We start from the raw sequence: 25,731 nt of genomic DNA, 5'->3' as shown, positions 1-25,731 counted from the left end.
CAGTTGAGCTATTTCAAATCCTGAAAGATGATGCTGTGAAAGTGCTGCACTCAAGATGCCAGCAAATTTGGAAAACTCAGCAGTGGCCAAAGGACTGGAAAAGGTCAGTTTTCATTCCAATCCCAAAGAAAGGCAATGCCAAAGGATGCTCAAACTACTGTACAATTGTGCTCATCTCACACGCTAGTAAAGTAATGCTCAAAATTCTCCAAGCCATGCTTCAGCAATACGTGAACCATGAACTTCCAGATGTTCAAGCTGGTTTTAGAAAAGGCAGAGGAACCAGAGATCAAATTGCCAACATCCGCTGGATCATGGAAAAAGCAAGAGAGTTCCAGAAAAACATCTATTTCTGCTTTATTGACTATGCCAAAGTCTTTGACTGTGTGGATCACAATAAACTGTGGAAAATTCTGAAAGAGATGGGAATACCAGACCACCTGACCTGCCTCTTGAGAAACCTGTGTGCAGGTCAGGAAGCAACAGTTAGAACTGGACATGAAACAACAGGCTGGTTCCAAATAGGAAAAGGAGTACGTCAAGGCTGTATATTGTCACCCTGCTTATTTAACTTATATGCAGAGTATATCATGAGAAATGCTGGACTGGAAGAAGCACAAACTGGAATCAAAATTGCTGGGAGAAATATCAATAACCTCAGATATGCAGATAACACCACCTTTATGGCAGAAAGTGAAGAGGAACTAAAGAGCCTCTTGATGAAAGTGAAAGAGGACAGTGAAAAAGATGGCTTAAAGCTCAACATTCAGAAAACGAAGATCATGGCATCTGGTCCCATCACTTCATGGGAAATAGATGGGGAAACAGTGGAAACAGTGGCTGACTTCATTTTTCTGGGTTCCAAAATCACTGCAGATGGTGACTGCAGCCATGAAATTAAAAGATGCTTACTCCTTGGAAGGAAAGTTATGATCAATCTAGACAGCATATTAAAAAGCAGAGACATTACTTTGCCAACAAAGGTCCATCTAGTCAAGGCTATGTTTTTTCCTGTGGTCATGTATGGATGTGAGAGTTGGACTGTGAAGAAAGCTGAGCCCCGAAGAATTGATGCTTTTGAACTATGGTGTTGGAGAAGACTCTTGAGAGTCCCTTGGACTGCAAGGAGATCCAACCAGTCCATCCTAAAGGGGATCAATCCTAGGTATTCATTGAAGGGACTGATGCTGAAGCTGAAACTCCAATACTTTGGCCACCTCATGTGAAGAGTTGACTCACTGGAAAAGACCCTGATGCTGGGAATGATTGAGGGCAGGAGGAGAAGGGGATGACAGAGGATGAGATGGTTGGATGGCATCACCGACTCAATGGGCATGGGTTTGGGCGGACTCCGGGAGTTGGTGATGGAGAGGGAGGCCTGGCGTGCTGTGGTTCATGGGGTTGCAAAGAGTCAGACAAGACTGAGCAACTGAACTGAACTTAACTGAGGCAATAATAGCTCTAAAAGGGGGCTTCCCTTGTGGCTCAGTGGTAAAGAACCCGCCTGCCAATGCAGGAGACAGGTTTGATCCCTGGGTTGAGAAGATGCCCTGGAGAAGGAAATGGCAACTCACTATAGATTCTTTCCGGGAGAATCCCATGGACAGAGGACCCTGGCAGGCTACATACAGTTCATGGGGTTGCAAAAGAGTCAGACACGACCTAGTGACTAAACAACAACAATCTCTAAAAAGACATTTCTGTTATTGCACTGGGCTTTCATATCAACTCTAACACCAAAAGGCCTAAACAAGATATATAACTTGATACACATTATTATTGGACAGTTTATTGTATATCCTGAAAAGAAAAGAGACTAGAAAGGCTTCTATCACCTAACTAATTTTTAGGATTAATCTATAAATGAATTTTATCGTGTTCATATCCTTCCATGTAAATTATTGCATTCTGTTATATTGAATTATTTGAAATTGTCATCTTGTGGGTCAAAAATTGTTGAATGTCAGCAATTTCATAAGATTCAACCGAATAGATTACTTCTTAGGTATCTTGTTTGAACTAAGCATTGAGTGGTGCAATGGGGACTCAGCAATGAAGAAAAACTGTAACAGTAATAATAATACCAATAGGTAATGTCTAATAAGTACTTGGGGAATAAATGCTTCATAAGCTAATTTTTCTGATAATTCTCAAAGAAGGTAATTCTTACAATCCCCACTTTACAGATAAAGAAGCTGAGAATTCTAGGAGGTGAAATAATTTGTTCAAGGCTATACAGCTAACAGATATTCTCTAAACTAAAATATTTTACTACCAACTGGAAGAGATGAACACATGATGTAATGCAAGACATGGCAGAGGGTGGGTGCCGAAACAAGGCTCACACAAATTGCATGGGGAAGGTCATATGATTAAGGCTTTCTTCACTTTACAAACTAAGTCATCTTGGACGAGAGACAAGGGATAACTGTCTTTTATAGAATCTTAATCTGTAACATAAAGTATTACGTGGTCTCTGGATTTGGTATCTGACCTTTAGACAGTGACAATACATTATACTTTTATTTAGTGAACAAAATACAAGGACAATTTAGAACTCAATATTCAAACGAAAGAATGATAAATTCTTCAGTCTAACCATAAAGTGAATGAAGCAATACATGCAATGGAGGCTGTGTTTTGGAAGCTGTTCCAAGTTCATGCAGGGTTGATCCTCTTCACCTACCCGCATGAAATACTGCCTAGGAATCAGCAGTCTATGGTCCTCAAGCTAAATCCAGCCTGAAGTCTGGTTTTACAAGTAAAGTCTTATTGGAACACAGCCATTCCCATTCCTTTACAATGTGTTATTAATGATCGATAGTTTAAATAAAGACTGTTTTGGGCCCCTATAACTGAAATTTTATTCCCTAGCCCTTTAAGCAAAAGTCTGACTCCTGATCTAGTCTAATAAACTTTATATGATAGCTATCTACTGTAAAAATAGAATTCCTAGAAGCAAAGTAAGATAGAAAACTCTGTGAGAGAGAAGAAGGTATGCTTTGGTACCTTTTATATTTAACTCACATTCAAACTAGCATAACAATATGTGTTTATAGGTTCATGGTTTGGCTATATCTCTTTATTTACTCAATACAGTGTACCTTAAAGAATATTATTTTTTGTATTCTTTACTATTTCAATGAACTAACTATAATTTTTTTAAATGACCTCCCAACTTTAGGAATTATTGGAGTGTAAATGGAAGAGGAGAGGGAAAAAATGATGACAGATGGAGGATGAATGAAAGAGATTTTCTTCACATGAAGACCTTCTCTTAGGCTGCTTATTTCTAGGAAATTGGAGAAGATACTTCATCCCAGGAGGAATCTCGATTTATTTTGAGGAAATCCCAAGCATGGAAAACAAATCCCACATGGATAAGAGATTATTCTCATAGTTTAAGGAATTCCTCCACAAATATTCACAGCCAGGGAGCCCTGAATAAGGGAATTGAACACTAGTTTTCTGATACAGAGCTGTTGTTTTGGGTCCCCTTATTGGCAGTTTCTTTGATGGAACAATCAGTTTTATCATATTTTCTAAGTTGAACAGAATGAAACGGAGAAATAGAAGAGCTTCATAAACCTCACCCTTGGTTAGTTTTGTTTGTTTCTGGAGTCACTCTGATGACGTTGTCAAGACTTTGGTCCCTTTAAGACATGGAAAAAGGGATGAGATCATATGACAGGTTACATCAAGTGGTTGAAAATATTTACTAAAATGGAAGAGCATTTTTTGTTACAAAAATATTTTACTAGAAAATATTTATTAAAATAGAGATCATCTCAAGAGATTGGAGGGTTTTCATTGTTGACTCTGAAAATATATATTTGGACCTAACTATAACCACATAGAAATAATGAACAATAATTAGTGGTTTCAGAAAATTCATGATGTGCCAGGCACTGTGCTAAGTGATTTATATGATTCAATACTCATATCAACCCTATGAAATAGTATAAAAATATTAATAAACAGAAACCTCAATGAAATAGAGTTGGGAGACCAGAATGGGGGCTCTCTCCTGCCCTGTGCCAATAGCAAAAGCCAGCAGGAAGAGGAAAGACTGTTCTTCTTTCCTGGCGAGGACTCAGCCAATTGAAAAGCTGTGAACTCTCTGTTTACTTTGGTCCTCCCAATCTCCTTTCCCCCCTCCCCTCTATAAAAGTGTTCTTCCTTCCCCTGCAGGGACTAGCATGTGGCTCCCCATGGTTGCAGACCCCAGACTACAATTCTCTGATGATCTGAGCAAATCCGTCTTAGCTGGAGAAATATCTGACAATCTATTTTTTTCAGGTCAACAATAGGAAGTATCATCATCTCCATTTCACAAAAACTGAGACCCACAAAGATGAAGCTTTCCCCACGTGGCCTGCAGTGGCAAGGCTGGAATGGAAAGCTATGTAATTAACTCCAGAGTGTGCACACTTGTCATAACACCAACCGTCTTATTGGAAATTATTAACTGAATTGACATTGGAAGTGACGAGGGAGCATCTGGCCCGATTTCCTCACTGTGAGCATGAGAAAACCGAAGTCCAAACAGGAGCGTGATCAGGGCCATTTCTCACTGTTAGTGAGGGCAGAGTCATGCCCAGACCCACATCTCTGGGCTCTGGTCTGATGCTCTTTCCTCTCTCTTGTGCCATCCCTCTGCTTAAGAAAATTAAACAAACTAACCAATAAAAGTGTCCTGACCACTACTGTTTGGAACAGGAAACTCTGCTCTATGTTATGTGATAGCTGGGATGGGAGTTAGAGGGAGAATGGATACATCTATATGAATGGGTGAGTCCCTTTGCTGTCCACCTGAAACTATCACAGCATTGTTAACCAGCTATACCCCAAAACAAAACAAAAAGCTTTAAAAAAATAGCTAAGTAAAATGATTGCACATAAAAGACTACCCAGAAAACCATCATTTCCCTCAGCCCTTGACAACCAAACACTTTATTTTCTTGGTTGCCAATGGATTTGCCATTCTGGACATTTCAGATAAATGATATATAATTGTGAAAAAACGTGTCTTGTCCATCCCGGGAAAACACTGCACCTACTGAATCAAAATACCTACATTGTATTAGAAATTGGCTGACCAAAGTCTTTAACAGCTTACATATGAGGTAGTGCAGCTTACACGCTTTTTCTTGAACTACCATTGATACTATAGCAGTGTCAGTCTGCTGAAATGATGATTTAAGTATGTTTTTAAGCATTGGTTAACATGAAACAAAAAAGAGGAATGTACTAAAGCTTACCCTTGCACACTTTCCCCAGTTCTTGGGTTCACTTTGATGAGGTTATCCAGGTCTTTGGAACTTTAAACAAAAAGAAACGTAATAAGTAAAAATGAAATTATGTCAACTAATTAAGTCAAACTAATTACTTTATAGGATATATGTGCTCAAGATGAATTTTACAATTAAGTTTTGAGATAAATCAATACCAGTCTATATGTTTCACTTAAAACAGTAAAACTTTTTTGACTTTCATTGGTATCAGTTTCCTATATACCCTCAAAATAAAACCATAAAATTAGGGCAAGATTGAGTTTAAAAGATCATCTCTGGAATTATTTGCCCCCAAAAATCCCACCTTGTCAGCCCCATTTAGTATTCTACCTGATGCAATAGCTATAATTAAACTGTGTTTTGTTAATAATTTCCATTTAAAGGTATTTAAATGGAAATTTAAACACTTTTGGATTTAAACACTTTTTTCTTTAAAGGGATTCTATATCCATTATTTCACAGGATCTTTATAATAATCAAACAACAAAGTGGAACAGACATTATGATCTTAATTTTATAACTAAAGAAGTCTCAGCTTGGTATTCAAGGGACTTGCTCAAAGATATCCAGCTGATAAGTAGTGGAATTCAGATGTTTTGACTCCAAACCACTTTTCAACACAGCTTCTCTAATGAGAGCCACAGACTGATTCAGAACTTGATGCACAAATTGATGGGAAGGAAGAAAGATAAGGTGTAATCCTCACCTTGGGTTACTTCTGTTAACTTCAGGGGTCACTTGGATGAGATTGTCAAGACTCTGGCCCCTTTAAAACATAGAAAAAGTGGTAAAGTTGATAACAGATTACAACCAAGTTAATAAAACTATTCATTAAAACTCAGAAATAGTATAAACACTGAGATCATGCCAAAGAGCTGAAGATTGTTAAAAGCACACAGAAGTATGTAGGGATTTATACATCTCTGAAACTCATTGAGACTCAGAGAGACAATACTTTAATCTTGGAGCCATCAGGCACTAGCAAATACTGAGATAGGCCTCTACTTTGATTCACTGAATGCTATGCCCTTACCTTTTCCAGGTGCACTAAACATACTCTGTAATAGTCTGTGTACACAGTCCTGAAACATTCCACAAGGCACAACTCTACCCATCAGCTTCCAACATGCTGTGCGAATTTTGAACTTTGGAGAACACTTATTTTGTAAAATTGTCAGCCGTTAGCAGATTTTCTATTTAAACACTGGATTTAGATAAGTATACCCTGAATATTCATTTGAAGGACTGCTGCTGAAGCCGAAGCTCCAATACTTTGGCCACCTGATATGAAGAGACAACTCATTGGAAAAGACCCTGATGCTGGGAAAGATTGAAGGCAGAAGAAGAAGGAGGTGACAGAAGATGAGATGGTTGGATGGTATCACCAGCTCAATGGACATAAGTTTGAGCAAGCTCCGGGATATGATGAAGGACAGGGAAGCCTGGTGTACTGCAGTCCATGGGGTCGCAAAGAGTCAGACATGCATGACTCAGCGACTGAACAACAATAACAAGAAGCAATTTGTTAAAGTCCATAATATACAATCTGTTATCTCCTGCTGGTACCTACTGTGTATTAAAACTACAAATTTTGACTGGTTGTGTTGGCAATAAACAATAAGATTAAAATCTATCAACTTTTGAAATGTAAGTTATAATGTAAAATTGTAATGTAAAACACCATGTAGTCACTGAGAATGACTCAATATTTTACAGTTACCCTTTAGGATCTGTGCTTCTGATCTTAATGGAATTTTTCTTTTTCCTATTGCTTCTACATGTGTTTTCCACATTCCCAGTGCTAGCCAACGTGCCTCTGATCTACGGAGGATAACATATGGGTAAAGAACATCCACAGAAGGGACATTTACACCCTGTATCCCCAGGCCCCGTGGCCCTGCTAAGATCAGATCATAAAGTCTCCAAGGTGGTGTCAATGCAACATCAAAAGATACAGATATCTGGAAGCAGCTAGCTAGATACTGACTCAAGTTCTTACTTATTTCCAGATGTATGAGAATGTGCACATCCATGCTAAAAGCGGCAATAAAAAGTTTGAACCTTTTTCATGCAAATAATGAAATTGTTAACCCCGAAAAAAACAACTATTCTACCCCAGAATATCCTATGTTGATTTTTTTTAACCCTTTGTTGCCTAAACAAAATACGTGGAATTCGAATGCCAGTGACTGAGAAAAAAATATTCCCAGAATTCTGTTTCTAGTACTTTGAGTACTGCAACTCCTCTCTTGTAATATGTGTTGGTTCTGTTGGAGACCTTGATCTCTTTATTTTGAATAAAGCACCCAGAGGGTTGTCTAAATTTTAAGGTTCATAAACTCAATAAAGAAGAATGTGCTAGTTAAAGTAGTAATGGAAAATAATATTTTGAGCTCCACGGTGGGAAGCAGTGCCTCATAGTGTATATCTCTTCAATACTTATGCAGTCTTTCAATCCACAAACAGTTACAGAAAGCCTACCATGGCCCCAAGTGCTGGGATAGCTGTGACCAATACAGACAGGCTTAACCCTAAAGAAACATCCATTCCAGGACTTCCCGGTGGTCCAGTGGTTAAGAATCTGCCTGCCAATGCAGGGAACACTATTTCCATCCTTGGTCTAGGAAGATCCTACATGCTGCAGGCAACTAAGGGCACAATTACTAGAGTTTGGCGCTCTAGAGCCCACAAGCCACAAGTACTAAAGCCCACATGCCCTACAGCCCATGCTCCACACAAGAGAAGCCACCACAAACAGAAACCCATGCACTGCAGCTGGAGGGCAGTCCCCACTCACTGAAACTAGAGAAAGCTCGCGTGCAGCAACGAAGACCCCATGCAGTCAAAAATAATAAATTAAAATCAGTAAATTTAAAAAAGAAGCTTCCATTCTAACTTGGCAAGAGGCAGGCTATATGCAATCAAACATACAAATGAATGCTACAATTCTAGATAATAACATATGGTATTAAAAAATCAGTGCCTGGTGCCTGTGATGCTAGGTTTGGAGAAGGGCGTGGTGATGTAATTATATTCAATGGTTAGAAACAGTCTCTTTGAGAAGCTAACAATTTGGGAATAGAGCTACCCAAAGTGGGAATAGCAATCACAGAAGTGTTAAGGCAGGAGTAAGGCTGGATAGAAAAGAGCTAAGTTTGGCTGGACTTTACTGAACATGTGAAAGGCCATCGCTCAAGTTTAGAACTTAATTCTACCTGAATTAAGAGAACTTTGAAAGTTTTTTAATAAGGGAGGGAGACAATCTTGTTTTATTTTTAAGAGATCCACAGAGTTTAATGATGCTTGATGAAACGAAAAAAGAAGACTACTGCCCTTAAGGCTCCCAGGAAGCATACACATACAAATACATGAATAGACACAAAGACTGCAACACTCTTACACACATACACACAAGTGCACACACATACACAATCGTGCACATAGGTACTCATATACATACAAAAGCACACGGATATACTCACACATATATTCAGGCACGCACAAGCATTTGGACAGATGTATACAATCACACACATGTCTGCACATACATGCATACACTCATATGCATTCACACATGTAGGCACACACGTATGCACACACAAGTATACACATGTGAATGCATACATATTTGTGTGTGTGCATGTGTACACGTAGGCAAACACATACACACACACACCCCTCAACCTATGAAAAACAGTAGGTAATGATTTGAAATACTCTCTTTAATAAAAATTAGAAAGATAAACCATGAATTTCTCTTGTAGAGTCAAAGTAAATTAAGTATTTGAAAGTATCTAAATCATTGTTGTTGTTTAGTCGCTAAGTCATGTCCAACTCTTTGCTACCCTGTGGACTGTAGTCTATCAGGGTCCTCTGTCCCTGGAATTCTCCAGGCAAGAAACCTGGAGTGGATTGCCATTTCCTTCTCTGGTGGATATTTCCGACCCAGAGATCAAACCTACATCTCCTGCACTGGCAGGCAGATTTTTTACCGCTGAGCCACCAAGGAAGCCCCATCTAAATCATTAAGAAAACATAATTCATGTGAATCTTTATTATTGCTGTTAATTATTTGTATCTCCAATGTGCCAAGTATGATAGCATTATGATCTCTAAATTGACGCATGGGGGAAGTAACAAGGCCAGAATTTGAACCCTGATCCTTTAGACTCCCTGCTCCCTTTCACTGCCTCAAGCTCCCTCCCTGAAACACCTAGGTAACCAGGGAAATCAGCGCTTTCTTCTTAGTTTATTGGCTGCAAAAAACTGCACGTCTGTAACACAACAGGTCACTGGGTCTGCAACCACACCAGCACTGCTGAGAACAGGATGGCCTGACGATGCACACCAGCTTCAGCCAGCCGGGGCCTGCAGGCTTTAGTGCCACAGTTTAGAATCAACTCCTAATATCATGTACTGAGTGAACGAATGGAAAGAGGTTCAAAAGAAACCACATGGAATTACTTGGTATGCTTCTCAGCAACATGACAACAAGCTCAGTTTCAGATATGTTCCATCTGTCTTTTAAAAAATAAAAAAAAGCAAGAGGACATAAGCTTTCCAGATTTCCTTGGCAATTCACGGGTAGGGCAAGTCTTTTACAAAGTACACTTTGTTAACCTCTTCATCTTTAAACATACATTACACAACATACATATATACACACTGCATACAAATATAGTATACATGCATACATGATCTGTACATAAACACATTCACACACACTACTTACACACCCACAGAATACACTTATTTATATTCACTATGCATTCATACACGTACACTTATACACACATACTACTTACATACACACATATACATTTATTTATATATATAAATATACACATTGCGATGGGCTTTCCTGGTGGTTTAGACCAAGGACAGAGTAATCTGGTGGGCTACAGTCCATGGGATTGCAGAGAGTCACATGGCTGAGCAACTAACACTTTCACTTTCATATCCACACTGTGATGGTTAATTTCACATGTCAGCTTGACCAGGCCACAGGGTGCCCAGATGTTTGGTCAAATATTATTCCAGGTATGCTGTGGGGGAGTTTGGGGATGAGCTTAACATCTGAATCTGTAGACTGAGTAAAGCAGATGGCCATCCCCAACATGGGTGGGCCATGGCTATTCAGTTGAAAGACTGAATAGAACAAAAAGGCTGAGGTAAGAGGAGACTTTGCCTGCCTGAGTGCTTGACCTGAAACATTGCTCTTCTCTTGCCCTTGAACTGAAGCTTAAACGTGGGCTCTCCTGGTCTAAGGCCTTCAAACTGGAACTGGAACTACACAACTGGTTGGGTCTCTAGCTTGCCAACAATAGATCTTGGGAACTCTCAGCATCCATAAGGGTATGTGCTAATTCCTTATAATAAATCTCCCTTTCTACCTGTATACCCTACTGTATTTCTACTGTATATTCTACTGTTTTGTTTCTCTGGAGAATCCTGATTAATACACACTCATACACATATCAACACACTTATATATGCACACATACATTTACATATAACACAGTTTTTTATATCTTTAATAAATAAAATTAACTTAAAGTATATTTTTTAAAACTTTTGATTTATTTTATATTGGAATATAGCCAATTAACAATGTTGTGATAGTTTCAGGTAGACAGCAAAAGGAGTCAACATATATATACATGTATCCCTTCTTCCTCAACCTTCTCTCCCACCCAGGCTGCCACATAACATGGAGCAGAGTTCCCTGTGGTATACAGTAGGCCCTTGTTGGTTATCCATTCTAAATATAGAGTGTGTACATATGACATTACTATTTACACTGTACATACACATACATCCTCACACACACATACATACAAAGCAATAAATACTAGATAAGGTGGTCAAGTTCCCATTAAATTTCTCAAAATCTACCTTATAGCAGATGTCACCTGAGAATAAAATGCAAGAGGTCACTTCTGTGTATCAGTCATACAGAATTGCTTAATATGATGTATTTGGGAAAAAATAGTTCAGTTTGGTTTGAATTCCAATTTGCTCTCCTGAATGCAAATACTCAGAAATCTAGTAAGTTTATAAATGTCAAAGGAGAAATGAAAAGCTTTAAATTACTTACCTCTTAATATTTTTATGTGTTTCAGGGTTTACTTTAATAAGCCCATTGAGGTCTTGCTTCCTTTGAGTAAGGAAATGAGTTTTAATGAATGTCATTAAAATAAAACACTAATCAAGTGAACAATGATTGGAAAAATTAAGAAGTGATAAAATATACACATTCTCTATCAATGTAATTTTTAAAGCTCTAAATGCAAATTAAAACTCTTCTCTCACATCCTGAGCTAAAAACCATTTAAGTTTCTTAATTTATCAACAAGAAACTTAGCATGTTTCTGTTTTATTCTCAAAATGTGTATGTATACATTAAAAGACTTACTATTTAACAAAATCAACTTTGCCCTCAGATATATCTTGTTTGAATATCCCAGATGGATGGCACTGAAGTAACATAAGTTATTAATAGATAAAGTTCTATACTGGATCCAGATATAATGTAAATTTCCATCTAATAAATCAGATATAATTGCCTGTTTTATTTTTAGATGACAGTAATAATATAAATAATAGTTTTACAGTATTAAAATAATAAAAATAGATATCTTCATATAAATGCAACCACTCCCCCAAATCAAGCCTTTTAGAATATAATTAAATTGTGTGTGTGTGTTAGTTGCTCAGTCATGTCCAACTCTTTGTAACCCAATGGACTGCAGCCCAATAGACTCTTCTGTCCATGGGATTCTCCAGGCAAGAATGCTGGAGTGGGTAGCCATTCCCTTTTCCAGGGGATCTTCCAAACCCAAGGATTGAACCCAAGTCTCCTGCATTGCAGGCATATTCTTTACCATCTGAGCCAACAGGGAAGCCCATAATTAGATTATGGTAAATTATAAGAGCAAGAAAAAGGCCTTAACATGGTAGGAAAATAAACGACTCACTTCTTGGGGAGATGCATGTTTCCTCCATTAAAAGGCACTGAGAAATATCAGAAAGGGCACAGCCCGAATCCAAAGGTGGCAGGAGGAGCTGGCTGAAGTACTGTGACTGGGCCCTGCTGCCTGTGGGCCCAGCTCTGAGCAAGGCCAGGATGAGAGGCTCTTACTCGCAGTGTGTACCGCCCAGCGCCTCCCTTAGATCGCCTTCTGAGACACCATCCGTAGAGAAGTTGCTGTCATGAATTTTAGTCTAGCCTCACTCTTGGTTACCTTTGCCATTTTAAAAACTCACTTTTAAAATGTCAAGATTGCACTTTCTTTAGACACAAAGGAATTCAATTCAATAACTCACCTCTAAAGCCAAACCAAAATCTGGGAGAAAAGGCAACTTCCTATCAAACATTGGCACAATTCTTCAAAAATAAGCAATCTTATGGGGAGCAAGGAGGAAAGGTCATGTGACCCATCATTCTTATCCAATTCCATACTAGTAAAACATGTTTATGAAATTAAAGTGCCAAATCATTTTATCTTTGTCCTTCCCTGTGGCTCAGATGGTAAAGAATGTTCCTGCAATGCAGGAGACCCAGGTTCACTCTCTGAGTTGGGAAGATCCCCTGGAGAAGGAAATGGCAACCCACTCCAGTATTCTTCCCTGGAGAATCCCATGGACAGAGCAGCCTGGCAGGCTACAGTCTATGGGGTTGCAAAGAGTCAGACAGTGAAAGGTCATGTAGCCCCTCATTATTATCCAATTCCATGCTAGTAAAACATGTTTCTGAAATTAAAATGTCAACTCATTTTATTTTATTGTCACTTACAGAAATCAGATTTAAAGACACTAGTATGTCTTACCCAGTGGTGTTTGCACTTTCTTTGGGATTCACTTTGATAATGCTATCAAGGTCTTTACTTCTTAAAAAAAAGAAAATTAGATCAGTTTCAAAGTATTCCCATAGTATTTTTTAATATACACATTCCACATTATTTATGATTAATTCAAGCTTTCAGAGAAAATTATTATACTAGTATTAAATTAATTTTTGTTATAAAACATATCTATCAATAAAAAGTTAACTTAATCTCTAGGATTCTATTGGGCTACGTGAATTTAAATTAAGATAGAACATTCTATAGACTCTCCAGGGTAAAGCTCGGGGCAATAGGGTTCAGACACAGAGGAGAGGAGCCAGACTCAAAGATATGTCCCCCTTCAATGGGCTGAGAAAATCACACAGCTAACCCAGGGGAAAATAACCAAGATTCGGAAACATAAAAGCTGATCTCACCCTCTGCTTGTCTGATCTGTCGTGGCATTTGCTTTAATAACCTCTTTGAGATCTTGGCTTCTTTGGGAAAAATATGAAAACCTGTATCAGTTAGGTTGCATTCAGTTTTCTCTGAAAACCATATAAACAAGAACATTCCTGAAAGGGTGTCAGATGTTTCCAGGGCCAACTGACTGGAGAAATTGTGATGTAATTTTTCCTTAGCTTATCTTTATTAATTTCCACAGTTTAAAAAGCTTCACCAGGACTTCCCTGGTGGTCCAGTGGTTAAGATTCTACACTCCTAATGCAGGGGGCCCAGGTTCAATCTCTGGTCAGGGAACTAGATCTCTCATGCCGCAGCTAAGACCCAAGACAACCAAAAAAATTAAAAAAAAAAAAAAAAAAACTTTACCAACACACTTCTCACTTTGCTTTTTTGTCCTTTATATTTCTCAATTTAAATAGAAAATTTGTCTCATTTTTAAGTTATTTAAGAAAATATAGAATAACAGGCTTTCTTGCACATTAGGGCAACGCAAGCATGTGGTCTTATAGAAACAGGATTCATCATATTCCTTACTTCCTCTCTCTGACAGACCCCAAAGTACAATGGCTCATCTGTGACAGAGGAAACCATAACACTCCATTTCTAATGAGGTGTAAAAAGCTAGCATGAAAAAAGGGAGCCCCATCATGTTAGAAGCTTTACTTACCCTTTCTTGATTTTGTCAGCCCTTTGATTAACTTTAATAAGACTTCCAAGGCCTTGGTTTCTTTACAACATTGGAGGGGGTGGAGAGAGCAGAGCAGTGAAGAGAGAAAGAGAAAAATTCAACAGCAGATTTCTCACAATAGGAGTAAGATGTTATCAGCACCTAAAACATCAGAAGTCTTTAGAAATATTTAATTCAAGCAGCTCTTCTCATGCCAAATGCTGATATGCTAACTATCCTATAGTGAGGGCCCAACCATGACTCAGTCGTGATTAACTCAATTTAAAAGTTCTTTCCACATTTCAACTTTTGCTTTCTTTATCCTTCGAGGGTGGGTTGGTGGGAAGCTAACTTTAATACACGTGTTGAGCTATTGTCTGCCTTAAACATGAAAATCATTCATATTAAGGGTAGAAATCAGAGGATCAGCATTTTGAATCTAAACACTTTGAAGATTTAGAAAAGTTATCTTTAATAAAAAGAAACCTTGGAAAAGTAGAAATAACTCTATGATGACTCCAGTGCTTTATATGAGTTGGTCACAACCAATAAAACTTTCACAGGCTGATAGCTTAAAACAGGGAAAATGAAAGCTAATCTTTCTAAATCCCCCGATTGTTCAATGTTATTTTCATCTGTCTCTGTCTTTCACTGTGATAAGACTGTTGACATCTGAGGTTTTCTTTCTGTATAAAGAAGAAGGAGGGAAGAAGGAAAAAGAACTATGCCTGCCGCCTACTACACCATTGAGAGCTGTCTTTTCTGCATCAAAGCCCAGTCACTATCAAGCTATCCCAGATCACAAATCATTCCCTTTTTACTTCTTCCCTAGCCCATACAATGATTGACTTGTGATACTCATCTCCCTTTTCCTAATTTACACCACTTTAATGGAAAACTCATATAACCACTTATAGAGAATTGACTGTTTTCTCACTTCATCTGTTCTCTATTAAAAAAAAAATCACCCATAATAATGCTTGCTGATTCATACTATACTAATACGTTGTTAATAAGTATTCAATGTCTGAATGGAGGTGGTGATTGTCAACAATTTTTACTATATAGATTTTGTTAAATGCTCTACATTAGAGAGGGTTAAGAAGGCATACTTCCAAGCTTGACCAGGAAAGCTGGAATATCTGCCTGTGCACAGATTGGCAGAGATTAATGGTTTTTAAAGATAACCAGGACAATAGAAATCATCATGTTAGGAAGGCAAATCTAATGATTAACCGAATACAAGGTAAAAATAGCCAATCTGGAGAAAAAGCAGTGGAGACCCCATACGTCTTTAGCCTTATGCAGTTCTTGATTGTTCTGGGATTTTCTTTAATGAAACTGTCAAAAGTTTGATATTTTTCAACATGAAAAATAATATCAGTAGTAATTCATTTTCTAGTATATCAGTGTCAGTCTAGAACTGTAAGTCCACTTCTTTAAATGTTCAGTTACTGACCATTAATTAACACTTTTTATGATACAAAGTCAATAAAAGCATGGCTTTTGACCTTGAGATGTTTACAAGTGCATCTGAGTGATAGACAAATGAAGTGAGTTGATCAACATTCCAATTGAAAAATGCTTTAGTCCCTGGTAAAGACTTCAGGGGTGAGGGGCTATACAATTGGCATCAAAATGTCTTATAGTGAATATATTTAGTCCATAAACCAGCCTATTGTCCACTACGTCTAGTGATCTGTTTGATTTCTTTCACTTTTAGATGTAAGAGGGAACTTGGAGACCATCTATTTAGATCATACCCTTCATTTTATGGATTGAGGAAACAGAGGCCACTTGTCCAGGGTCACCCTGATTGATCCTAGTGACAGAGGTAGCACCAAGATACCCGCCCCCCCATCTCCTGACCCTGATCAAGGGTCTGTTCCACCAGCCTGTCTGACTCTTGTCTTGAGCAGAAGGTCTCCCCCAGGAAATGGCACACAGTTTACAAATCAATCAAAAAAGGCTGTAAGAGTCTCAATCAGATCTTACCCTTTGCCATCTTTATCTGTCCGGGTATTCACAAAGATGAGATTTTCAAGGCTTTTGGCTCTAAAAAACACAAAGAAATTAAAATAAGAGACTGCATATTGAAAAAAAAATTATGTTATCTTGAAAGGTCAGATACAGTAAAAAATTTTCATGAATTGCTCATTTACTCTTACTGAATAGAGCAGCAGAAATCCTTCTGGGCAATTATGTCTGAACTACATGTACAATACTGAGTGCACCGCCCCATCTGTTAGCACATTTTTATGCCAGAGGAGATAACTCCCTTCCAGCTAATGTCTGAAAGAATAAAACAAGCAATCTGGAAGATAATATTTTCAGGTTAGAGACAGATGCACTTACCTTTTCTCCATTAATTCTGACTTAAGATTTGCTCTGAAGAGACCATCGAGACCTTGATTTCTTTAAAAGAATTGAGTAAAAAACCTTGTCACTATTAATGATGGATACTTAACTCATATAAGCAAAGATCAGTTTATATCTGAGATAGGAAATAGAAGTTGTTTGGGAAAGATGAGCCACAATTCTTGAAATCACTTTATTCCAAACAGATTTTTTTCCTAGACTCAAATATTAAACTGCAGTGGACCTTGGAGAAAAGAAAAGAAGATACAAACTGGGGAGCTGCAAGCTGTAATAAGTCCATTGTTTGCATTCAAGAAATGTTATAGTATGAGCCAATATTTACAAAGCTGATCATGACATGTGGACGCCTGGAGTTTCAGAATCTCCTGAAAGTGTCCTGCAACTCTGGGCTCAAATTCGCACATTGCAATTGGAGCTGAGAAACATTCAGGCATCTGAGACAGGCACTCCCTCCATGTTTCAGAGCCAGCTCCCTTCATGCATCTCTACCCGCCTGGCCTCATCAGACTGCGGAGTCTGATTCCTGATCTAATACCTCCTCTCTCTGTAAATTAAAAAAAAAAAAACAAACTGAAAAGCAGCAAATCGTAGTGAGTCATTGGTTCAGTTCAGTTCAGTCACTCAGTCGTGTCCGACTCTTTGCAACCCCATGAACCACAGCACGCCAGGCCTCCCTGTCCATCACCAATTCCTGGAGTCCACCCAAACCCATGTCCATTGAGTTGGTGACGCCATCCAATCATCTCATCATCTGTTGTCCCCTTCTCCTCCTGCCCTCAATCTTTCCCAGCATCAGGGTCTTTTCAAATGAGTCAGCTTTTCGCATCAGGTGGCCAACGTATTGGAGTTTCAGCTTCAACATCAGTCCTTCCAATGAACACCCAGGACTGATCTCCTTTAGGATGGACTGGTTGGATCTCCTTGCAGTCCAAGGGACTCTCAAGAGTCTTCTCCAACACCACAGTTCAAAAGCATCAATTCTGCAGTGGTCAGCTTTCTTTATAGTCCAATTCTCATATCCATACATGACCACTGGAAAAACCATAGCCTTGACTAGACGGGCCTTTGTTGTCAAAGTAATGTCTCTGTTTTTTAATATGCTGTCTAGGTTGGTCATAACTTTCCTTCCAGGTGAGTCCTTGGTAGTCATTTATTAATAGATCATTTTTGTCAACACAGGGCATGAAAAATCACATCTCTTTATCATCAGATCTATGAACTCATTTGATATTTGCTTTGTTTCTCCTTCACTCTGGTACCTACTTATTTTGTGCATTAGTGGGCCAAGTAACAGAGAGAAAACTAAAATTGCACTTCAAGCTTCAATTAATAAGATCTGTAAATTATGCAATTACAAATGATTCAAAATAAGCAGGTAATATTAACTAAGAAAATTAGTGGGTTTTGTAGTGATTAAACTAAAAGCATTCAGTGACCAAACAAAACTATTTACATACTAATATAATGGAATTTCAGGAAGATAAATGTGTTTATTTTTATAACTGCTTTACTAAACAATGGTGTATGAAAATCAATGACAGTTTAATATTAGTACCTTTAAATTGTAATAACCATTTGTAACAATGATGAAATGAAGATTTCTGCAAGCTTTTTGTCCAAGATTTGTAGGACACTTTTGACTAGCCCAGTATATGGGTCCTCATGCTCTAAACTACTGAAAAGCACCAAAGGGAATTCAGTAATAAAGCAAAAAAAAAAAAAAAAAAGATCTTACCTATTCAAACTTTTGTTCATTTTGATGAGATTATCCAATTCTTCACTTTGGGAAGAGAAAGAATATCTCCATTCAGTAAAAGTCAGGGACAGATTCAGCTTAAAACAACTGTTTCTGAGTTTTCTGAAGTTCAACAAATATCCCACCTTCATCATCCATGAAAAACATGTCTATCTTCCAAAGCTCTCCTCAGACAGACCTTTCTGCAACAAATCTTTCCCAGTCCTTTTAGTGAATAGAGAGTCCTACATTTTTGGAAGCTTTGCAGTGTTTTGGGTTTTTATATCTCCTTTATGGTACTTACCTTGCTATACTTTGTAATGTATTAGGTTGGCCAAAAAGTTCGCTTAATTTTAAGTAAAAATAAGACATGTTTTTCAGATTCACCAAGAATTTTATTGAACAACTTATTCACTAACCAAACTTTTTGCCCAACCCAGTAAGAGTCACACAGTTGTCTCCTTGCTTCTACATATATAAGTGTGAGTGTACATAGAGAGAAACACAGACACATACACACACTCCCACACCACTTAAATTTTAGAACAGTTTTATATTGGATCCTCTTCAGTGCTTAATCCGGAGTTTTTCACACAGTAGATGCTTAATACAAGGTCAAAGTGCATCAAAAAATATAGGTATGTTGACTTATTATAGATTCTATCTTTGCATAATGTGCTTGCACAGAGAAAATTTTGGAAAATACTTGTTTATCAGTAAGTCTGGTCTCTTTCTGGAATTCTACTCTCCCTCATTCCAGGTCAGCTAGATTTGCTCTCCTGCTTTTGTATTTGAGAACTGTGAAGTCTATTGGCTGCTTTTTCAGGAGCTACCTGTTTAAGCCAAACCCCTGGGTTCTGGAATATTCCTTAGCTCAGCCCTCTCCCCCAAGAAGGTGACTGGAGTGGATTTTCCTTCCTGTTTGCTCCTCACAGAACCTCCTCCCCTCATCCCTTCTATCTACCCGCTTTACCCTCATTTCTCTTGCCTTCCTCATCCAGTTTTCCAGTTCATAAATCTTGGTTCTCTCTTCTTCCTGCTCTAAAACCACACATTTTCCACACTTTCTCAATGTTCCTCTTTCTTCTTGAGTCATCACTGGTGTAGACCAGGAGGCCAAGGAAGTAGGTAGTTAGACATTCAGGTTCCCAAGTCAGGGATACTTGGATTCCAATCCAGGCTTTACTGCTTATTACTTGGTGACTCTGGGTGAGTTGTCTAACCTCTTGCTCTCTCAGTTTTTTCAGTTGCAAAGTAAGAATACTAATCGTCCCCCCCTCAGAAAAGAACCAATAAGTTAATGAATAGAAAGTGATCAGCGTGATGCCTAGCATGTCATAAACTCTCAATTAATTTTGGCAATTATAGTAAACAGTACCCAGGCAATATTAATGTTTTCATTTTTAAAATGCTTGCCATATTTATTTTTTAAACTGAATTTAGAGGCACCAAGACTTTGGCTCAGCTCTCGAGAGGTCACTGAGTCACTAATGTGCTTAGAGATGCCTGGTACAGCAGATCACCAGAATAGTTACTGGCATGGTCCTCTCAGGGACCTGAAAAACTTATTCAATCAACGGCCATCACAGAGATGAATCCTTTCAAGTAATATTGCGTATTCATTGGTAGAGCCAAAGGCTGAGAATAAATATAGAAATGTGAAAGTTGCTAATCCTGACAAAAAATGGATTAATGTTCTATCCTTGCATGGGATAAATGTTACCCAGACCCTAACACAACACTATATTGTCATCTCTTATTTGAAATTCTACCTTCCAACTCTGAGGCTACAAATCTGTTCCATGTCCTCTAGGGAAAGAGCAAGCTCTATACATTTTCGCTCCAAACCTTTCTGACTGGTGAGTCACAATGATGAGATTATCAGGATTTGGGGTTCCACAAGAAAATTAGCATAGATCATGAAAAGACACTCTGTGGGAAATTAAGTAAAATGTTTACTGCATTGTGAATGAAGAAGCTGGGCTTTAAAAATGGCATCAAGTTGATGAAAGCTTGGATATTAAGTTTCACCACTGCATTTGCAATAAATTAAATGCTCTTAGTCAGATAGGAGTAATAGTCCATTTCCCAAAGGAGTATTACAAAGCAACTCAGATAAACATAAAAGCTATATCGAGTCCCTACATATAGCCCAGAGCATCAGACATTTCCCCCGGTCCCAGTCCAAGTAGCAGCTTCTCCCTGTGAATAACGTGTCTGGCTGTGGAATTTGTGTATCCTGGTGAGGAAGAGGGGACAGGAAAGCTAATCCAACTGAAGCTTTTTGTTTTTGTTTGACTGGTGCCAAACTGTAATTGCCCTTCGGCATCACTCACCTATCTCTCCCTTAAACAGCTGTCAAAAATTATCCAGTCCAAAACACTGTTCAATCCCCATAAAAATATTCCTCAAACAAAAATAAATTAAAAAATGAGAAATCTAGACACTTAGACAACGGAAGAAATGAAAATAAAAATTTTAGGATACTTTCCACTGTCTCTGTCCAAATTTAGACTGTGTCCATGAGCTGCAGAGAAGAGCTCACCATCACTTCTGTGACTCCTTCTCAGGTCTTTGAGCTGGCAATCCTAACAACCCTCTTAGCACTGCTAACTTCCACTGAACAAGGAAAAAAATTCTGTAGGCACGGGATTAAACCACGGAATGTTTATACCCAAGGTTTTCTCACTGCTCAGCATTGTCTTACCATTATCCACTATATAAACACTTCTGCTTTGCACAAAGCATTGTGTTAGACTTTGCAGATGACAGATGGTGAGAAAGACAAAATATCTGCTCTAGGAGATTAAAGAGATAACAAAGAAGATGAGACATTTACATAAATACCACAAAACAATACTAAATATGATTAGCTGTTATGTAACTTGAATACTAGGACTCTAATCGCTCAAGGAGGCAGAAGTCACATCTCACTGGGTCACTCACTTGGAAAAGACCTCACAGAGGCGTTGGTATCTGATCTGGATCTTGAAAAATGGGTAGAACTTGAATGTATTGATACGGTAGCCTTGAGGCTGGAAAAGGCGTCATGAATAGAATGGTATAGACAAAGGCAGAGGCTCTGGAAACTTCAGAAAGGAAGTGGTTTAATTTGGTATTGAATGTAGGATAAATGGAACTGGTGAAGTCCAAAATTGCTAAGGAATGTTAGGTCAGAACCAGGTTAACAAAGGCGTTACATGACGTTATATGCAATTGACTAGGCCATGGGGAGCCACGAGGAGTGATTTTTCAAGCAGAATCATGGAACGAAAACTCCAGCAGTGATGGTAGTAATGGTCTAGTGGGAGAAGAGACTGGAGGAGTGTCAGTCAGTCTGAATAGCTACTCTGATAACCTGTGACGGAACCAATGAGGGTTTGAACTGGGTGAGACCATGGGTGTGTGCAGGGCACTTTAGACATTTAATCCACACATGCCTGATACTACATAGAGGGGTCAAGATGGAAGAATCAAAAATGATTCCAGAAAGGTGGGCTTGCCTGAATGAAAGAACACAGAGAAGGCAGGAAATACCACGTTTGGGGAGGAAGTTGAAAATATCCTGGGGCATTCTATATGGGGGTGCTGGGGAGATGGACAAGCACAGACCCAGGTCAGAACATACGTACAGGACTGGGGGTTTGGAGCAAGGTCAGCACCATGAGCGTCACTCCACAGAAGGGAAAGCGGAGAAAGAAGAGTGTCCGTCCGTGTCAGTATTACTCGTTTCTCAGGAACACTAATCTAGAGAGTGACTTTCTTCCTTCAAATTATATATAATAAGCAGCATCAGGCTTTCGTTCATATTTGGAAGATTTAAAGGTACTGGCTAAGCATTTTTGAAACAGAGAGAGAAGAAAAATGCAAGTTCAAAACCTCTTGAGCGCTCACCCCTTGTTAGTTTTCTGAAGCGAAGTGGCCACTTTGACAATGTTCTCCAGATCCTGACTCCTTCAAACAATGAAAAATAAACTCATGTCAATGACAACTGAGCTATGCTTAAAGGAACTAAAGTAACTGTGTTCAGTGAAGAAAGCAAAAGTCCATACGTTATCAGAAATTACTGACTTTAACTGAGTAACAATAGCCTATCACATCAGCTCACAGCACTCACACAAGGGCACACGTGCACGCCAGTCACTCCACCGGGGCATCGCCTCTGCCACCTAGTGCTCACTGAAATAATTACAGTTTCTCCTAAAGACGTGTATCGGCTATGTGCAAGTTATGTACTTAAAAAGGATATGGGGGGGAAATTCAATTAACTGCACAAGTAAACACAGAGTATGTTTAGAAGTTTTTCTATCAACCAGAGAACATTATAATGTCACTGAGCATACATTATACATAACATTATAATGGCACTGAGCATATATCCTTGGGCTTCCCTGGTGGCTTAGATGGTAAAGAATCCACATGCCAATGCAGGAGACCTGGCTTCGATCCCTGGGTTGGGAAGATCCCCTGGAGAAGGGAATGGCAACCTGCTCCAGCATTCTTGCCTGGAGAATCCCATGGACAGAAGAGCGTGGCAGGCTACCACTCACAGGGGCTCAAAGAGTCGGGCACGACTGAGCGACTAACACTTGCAGTTTTCAAGCAACATTGAGCAACATATTCAGAAGATCAATTAACCCCTTATATGAAGTGAAAGTATCTGTCTTCTTAGGCTTCCAAAGGGAAAGAAAGTACATTTAAAACTGTAGGGTACGTGGAATCACCTGACATGTAATGGACTTACATCTCTAGGTCATGAAAAGGAATAATTTTAGGTTTACCTGAATTAAGACCTGTGTTTCATAAACAATACTGTATAGAAAGTTAAAAGAATTCCATGAAGAAAGAATTTTGTAGTCAAGTGAACTGAGGAAACATAACTGACTTTTAGAGATTTGGAATGTACATATATGCACACTGAAGGCTCTGGAAATTCATGATAGAGAAATCTATTCTCCTGTGTTTCCTAAATGTGTTGGCTTTTAAATGCCTCTTTCCCAGAACATTCATTGATATCTTGTGGCACATAGGACATACTGTAGAAAATGCTGAGATACAACTGTACCTTAAGTCAGTAGGTAACTCCTTTAACTCTCCTAAAAGGTAAGGTATCTGCATGACATAAGTCTAAGAGTCATGGGGGATAATAAAGAAAAAAAAATACATAAAGTTTTGCACTTTTAAAAGTGTTTTCAGTTAAAAAAAATTGTTTAAAATAAAGATTTATTATAATGGTTAAGATGGTAAATTAAGATGGGCTTCCCAGGTGGCTCTAGTGGTAAAGAACTTGCCTGCCAATGGAGGTAGGCATAAGAGACATGGGTTTGATAACCTGGGTCGGGAAGATCCCCTGGAGAAGGGAATGGCAACCCACTCCAGTATTCTTACCTGGAGAAGCCCATGGACAGAGGAACCTGGAAGGCTACAGTCCATGGGGTTGCAAAGAGTTAGACACAACTGAAGCGACTTATCCCACATGAACAAGATGGTAAATTAATGCTGTGTTTTTTACCATAAAAAACAAACTGGTTTATCATATTGGTTGACTTATAAAATAACATTGTTCAAAAACTAATTTCAAAAATAGTATTTTTTCAAATAAATAAATAAAGATACATCTAAAACAAATACTAAACCAGATGGGATGTTTAAGACAATAGGCATAAACCAGGACTGTCATGGGGAAATCTTACTCAAAAGCATCAATACAATTTGTAAGCCTTTTACTGATGGTGCAGGAGAAGCTCAGTGACCTTATCATACAGCCAATTCCAAGCAAAGGTTTTGTAGACGTTCAGTCAGATGACTGTATTTCCACCTATTCCCTTACACATCAACATCAGCTTATGTCATAGACTCTGGGACAAGTGTTAGGAATAAAGAGAGATTTTCCTGTCTTAAGGGGTTTGATCTTATTCTGTTATCACATTCAGGGAATTTTGGTTGTTCTTAATGTAATATTTAGAAATAGCAATAAAAGGAATAAAATTATCTAAGTACATATAAAAATATTTATTACCCACTATTGAAGTCAGATGGAAAACTGATTTTGTCTGTTTTATTAATTTCATGTATGTTTCAGTGTTCTAATAAAGCATACTTTATCATTTATACAATTATATAGATATAGATATAGAGATATCAGGATAGATCATTGTACCTTATATTTCTTTCAGCAGATCTGTTGGCTTCTGTATGTACACTTGGTTTAGCTGGATATATCTGCCTATATTTTTCAAATTAAAGATAATGTCTGTTAGATAAGAAAACACTTCTCTGTTAAATTTAAATTTATGAAACATTTACATTCAAAGAGATGAAAGTGTGCTTTCTGGAATAAGAGCACTGTGGAAATAAACTTCTAAATATGTTCATGTTCATTTATTTTAGTTTTCAGTCATCAATAAAGCACTTATCTTTATTAGATAAATACACTTATCTCTATTAAATAATGATACAAAGTTTTTAAGTAGTAAAAATCATGTTTTGTTAGGTGTCAGGAACATCTTTTTCTCAAAGACTCAACCCATTTGAATACTATCAAAAAATATGTTTGCTCAGATAATATGGTAAACACTTTCATTTTTCCAGCACACCCACCACATTGGGAATGACCACACTGAGTTGTTAGAATTAAATTTTACAGTGTTAGGTTCTGTAACAATTTGTGGTATAAGGCTTTTCTCAGCTTTTTTTCTAAGTATCTAATTGACCTACTTACACATTCTTGCTTGTTCTCAAGAAACTAAATTCAACTATTTTTTGTACTCCTGAGGACATGTGTTAATTACATAGGAAACACTTCCCTTTCATATTCTTTCATTAAAATCATCTTGCTGTGATTAAAGTAATCAGGGTTTAAAACATGCAAGTTGTCCTCATTTTATATTTAGGATCATTTGTGGAAGAAATAAATTAGAGTAGTAAAAACAGATTAGACCAGTTCTGATGAAATTTAGCTTCTTTTGAATCTATTCAATTCACTGCTCTAGAATCCAAGGTTTTGAATTCAGGAGGTACTAACACCAACTTTTTTAGCCCTCTGAAAAATCCAATTCACATTAATATTACATTGCTCAATACTGTCAAAGTAAAAGGAAAAATAATATAAGATAGAAAGCCTGAAAAGTTATTTTCAAGTGTATAATTATAACCATTGCACAGATTAGAAGTCATAAATCTGGCCTATATTTTTCATTAATTCAATGAAGAAGAATTTTTTTAACATTAAAAAATATTATCCTCTCTTCCTAAGGACAAAATTTCAAAGATCCTGTGACATTTCAGTGAATAGAAATTCAGACCTGAGTTTTTAACACATTAAGTTGAATGCCTAAAGCTACATAGCCCTGTCACGCAATCAGC

The 25,731-nt window shown here is 38.0% G+C and overlaps 1 protein-coding gene and 1 non-coding gene across 12 annotated transcripts in view; one reads left to right on the top strand and one right to left on the bottom strand.

Moving 5' to 3' along the window:
- The window catches only part of SCEL (sciellin), a 125,156-nt gene that overhangs the window by 43,557 nt on the left and 55,868 nt on the right, over positions 1-25,731 (bottom strand). For 6 of the 11 annotated variants that reach the window (XM_010810880.4, XM_005213878.5, XM_010810876.4 and 3 more), the window contains 12 exons: positions 24,527-24,592; positions 22,261-22,320; positions 18,367-18,411; positions 16,608-16,667; positions 16,248-16,307; positions 14,253-14,312; positions 13,558-13,617; positions 13,124-13,183; positions 11,392-11,451; positions 6,001-6,060; positions 5,262-5,321; positions 3,594-3,653 (listed from right to left, as the gene is read on the bottom strand). In XM_010810880.4, the coding sequence (XP_010809182.1) occupies positions 3,594-3,653; positions 5,262-5,321; positions 6,001-6,060; positions 11,392-11,451; positions 13,124-13,183; positions 13,558-13,617; positions 14,253-14,312; positions 16,248-16,307; positions 16,608-16,667; positions 18,367-18,411; positions 22,261-22,320; positions 24,527-24,592 (711 nt within the window). 11 annotated transcript variants of the gene reach the window in all.
- TRNAR-CCU (transfer RNA arginine (anticodon CCU)) lies at positions 13,807-13,879 on the top strand. Its single transcript has one exon. It is a non-coding gene; the product is annotated as a tRNA-Arg (tRNA).

The sequence above is a fragment of the Bos taurus genome, chromosome 12, assembly GCF_002263795.3.
Source record: "Bos taurus isolate L1 Dominette 01449 registration number 42190680 breed Hereford chromosome 12, ARS-UCD2.0, whole genome shotgun sequence".
NCBI classification, from domain to species: Eukaryota; Metazoa; Chordata; class Mammalia; order Artiodactyla; family Bovidae; genus Bos; species Bos taurus.
Note: the sequence above shows the minus strand (reverse complement) of the source record. Positions and strands in the feature narration are given on the sequence as shown.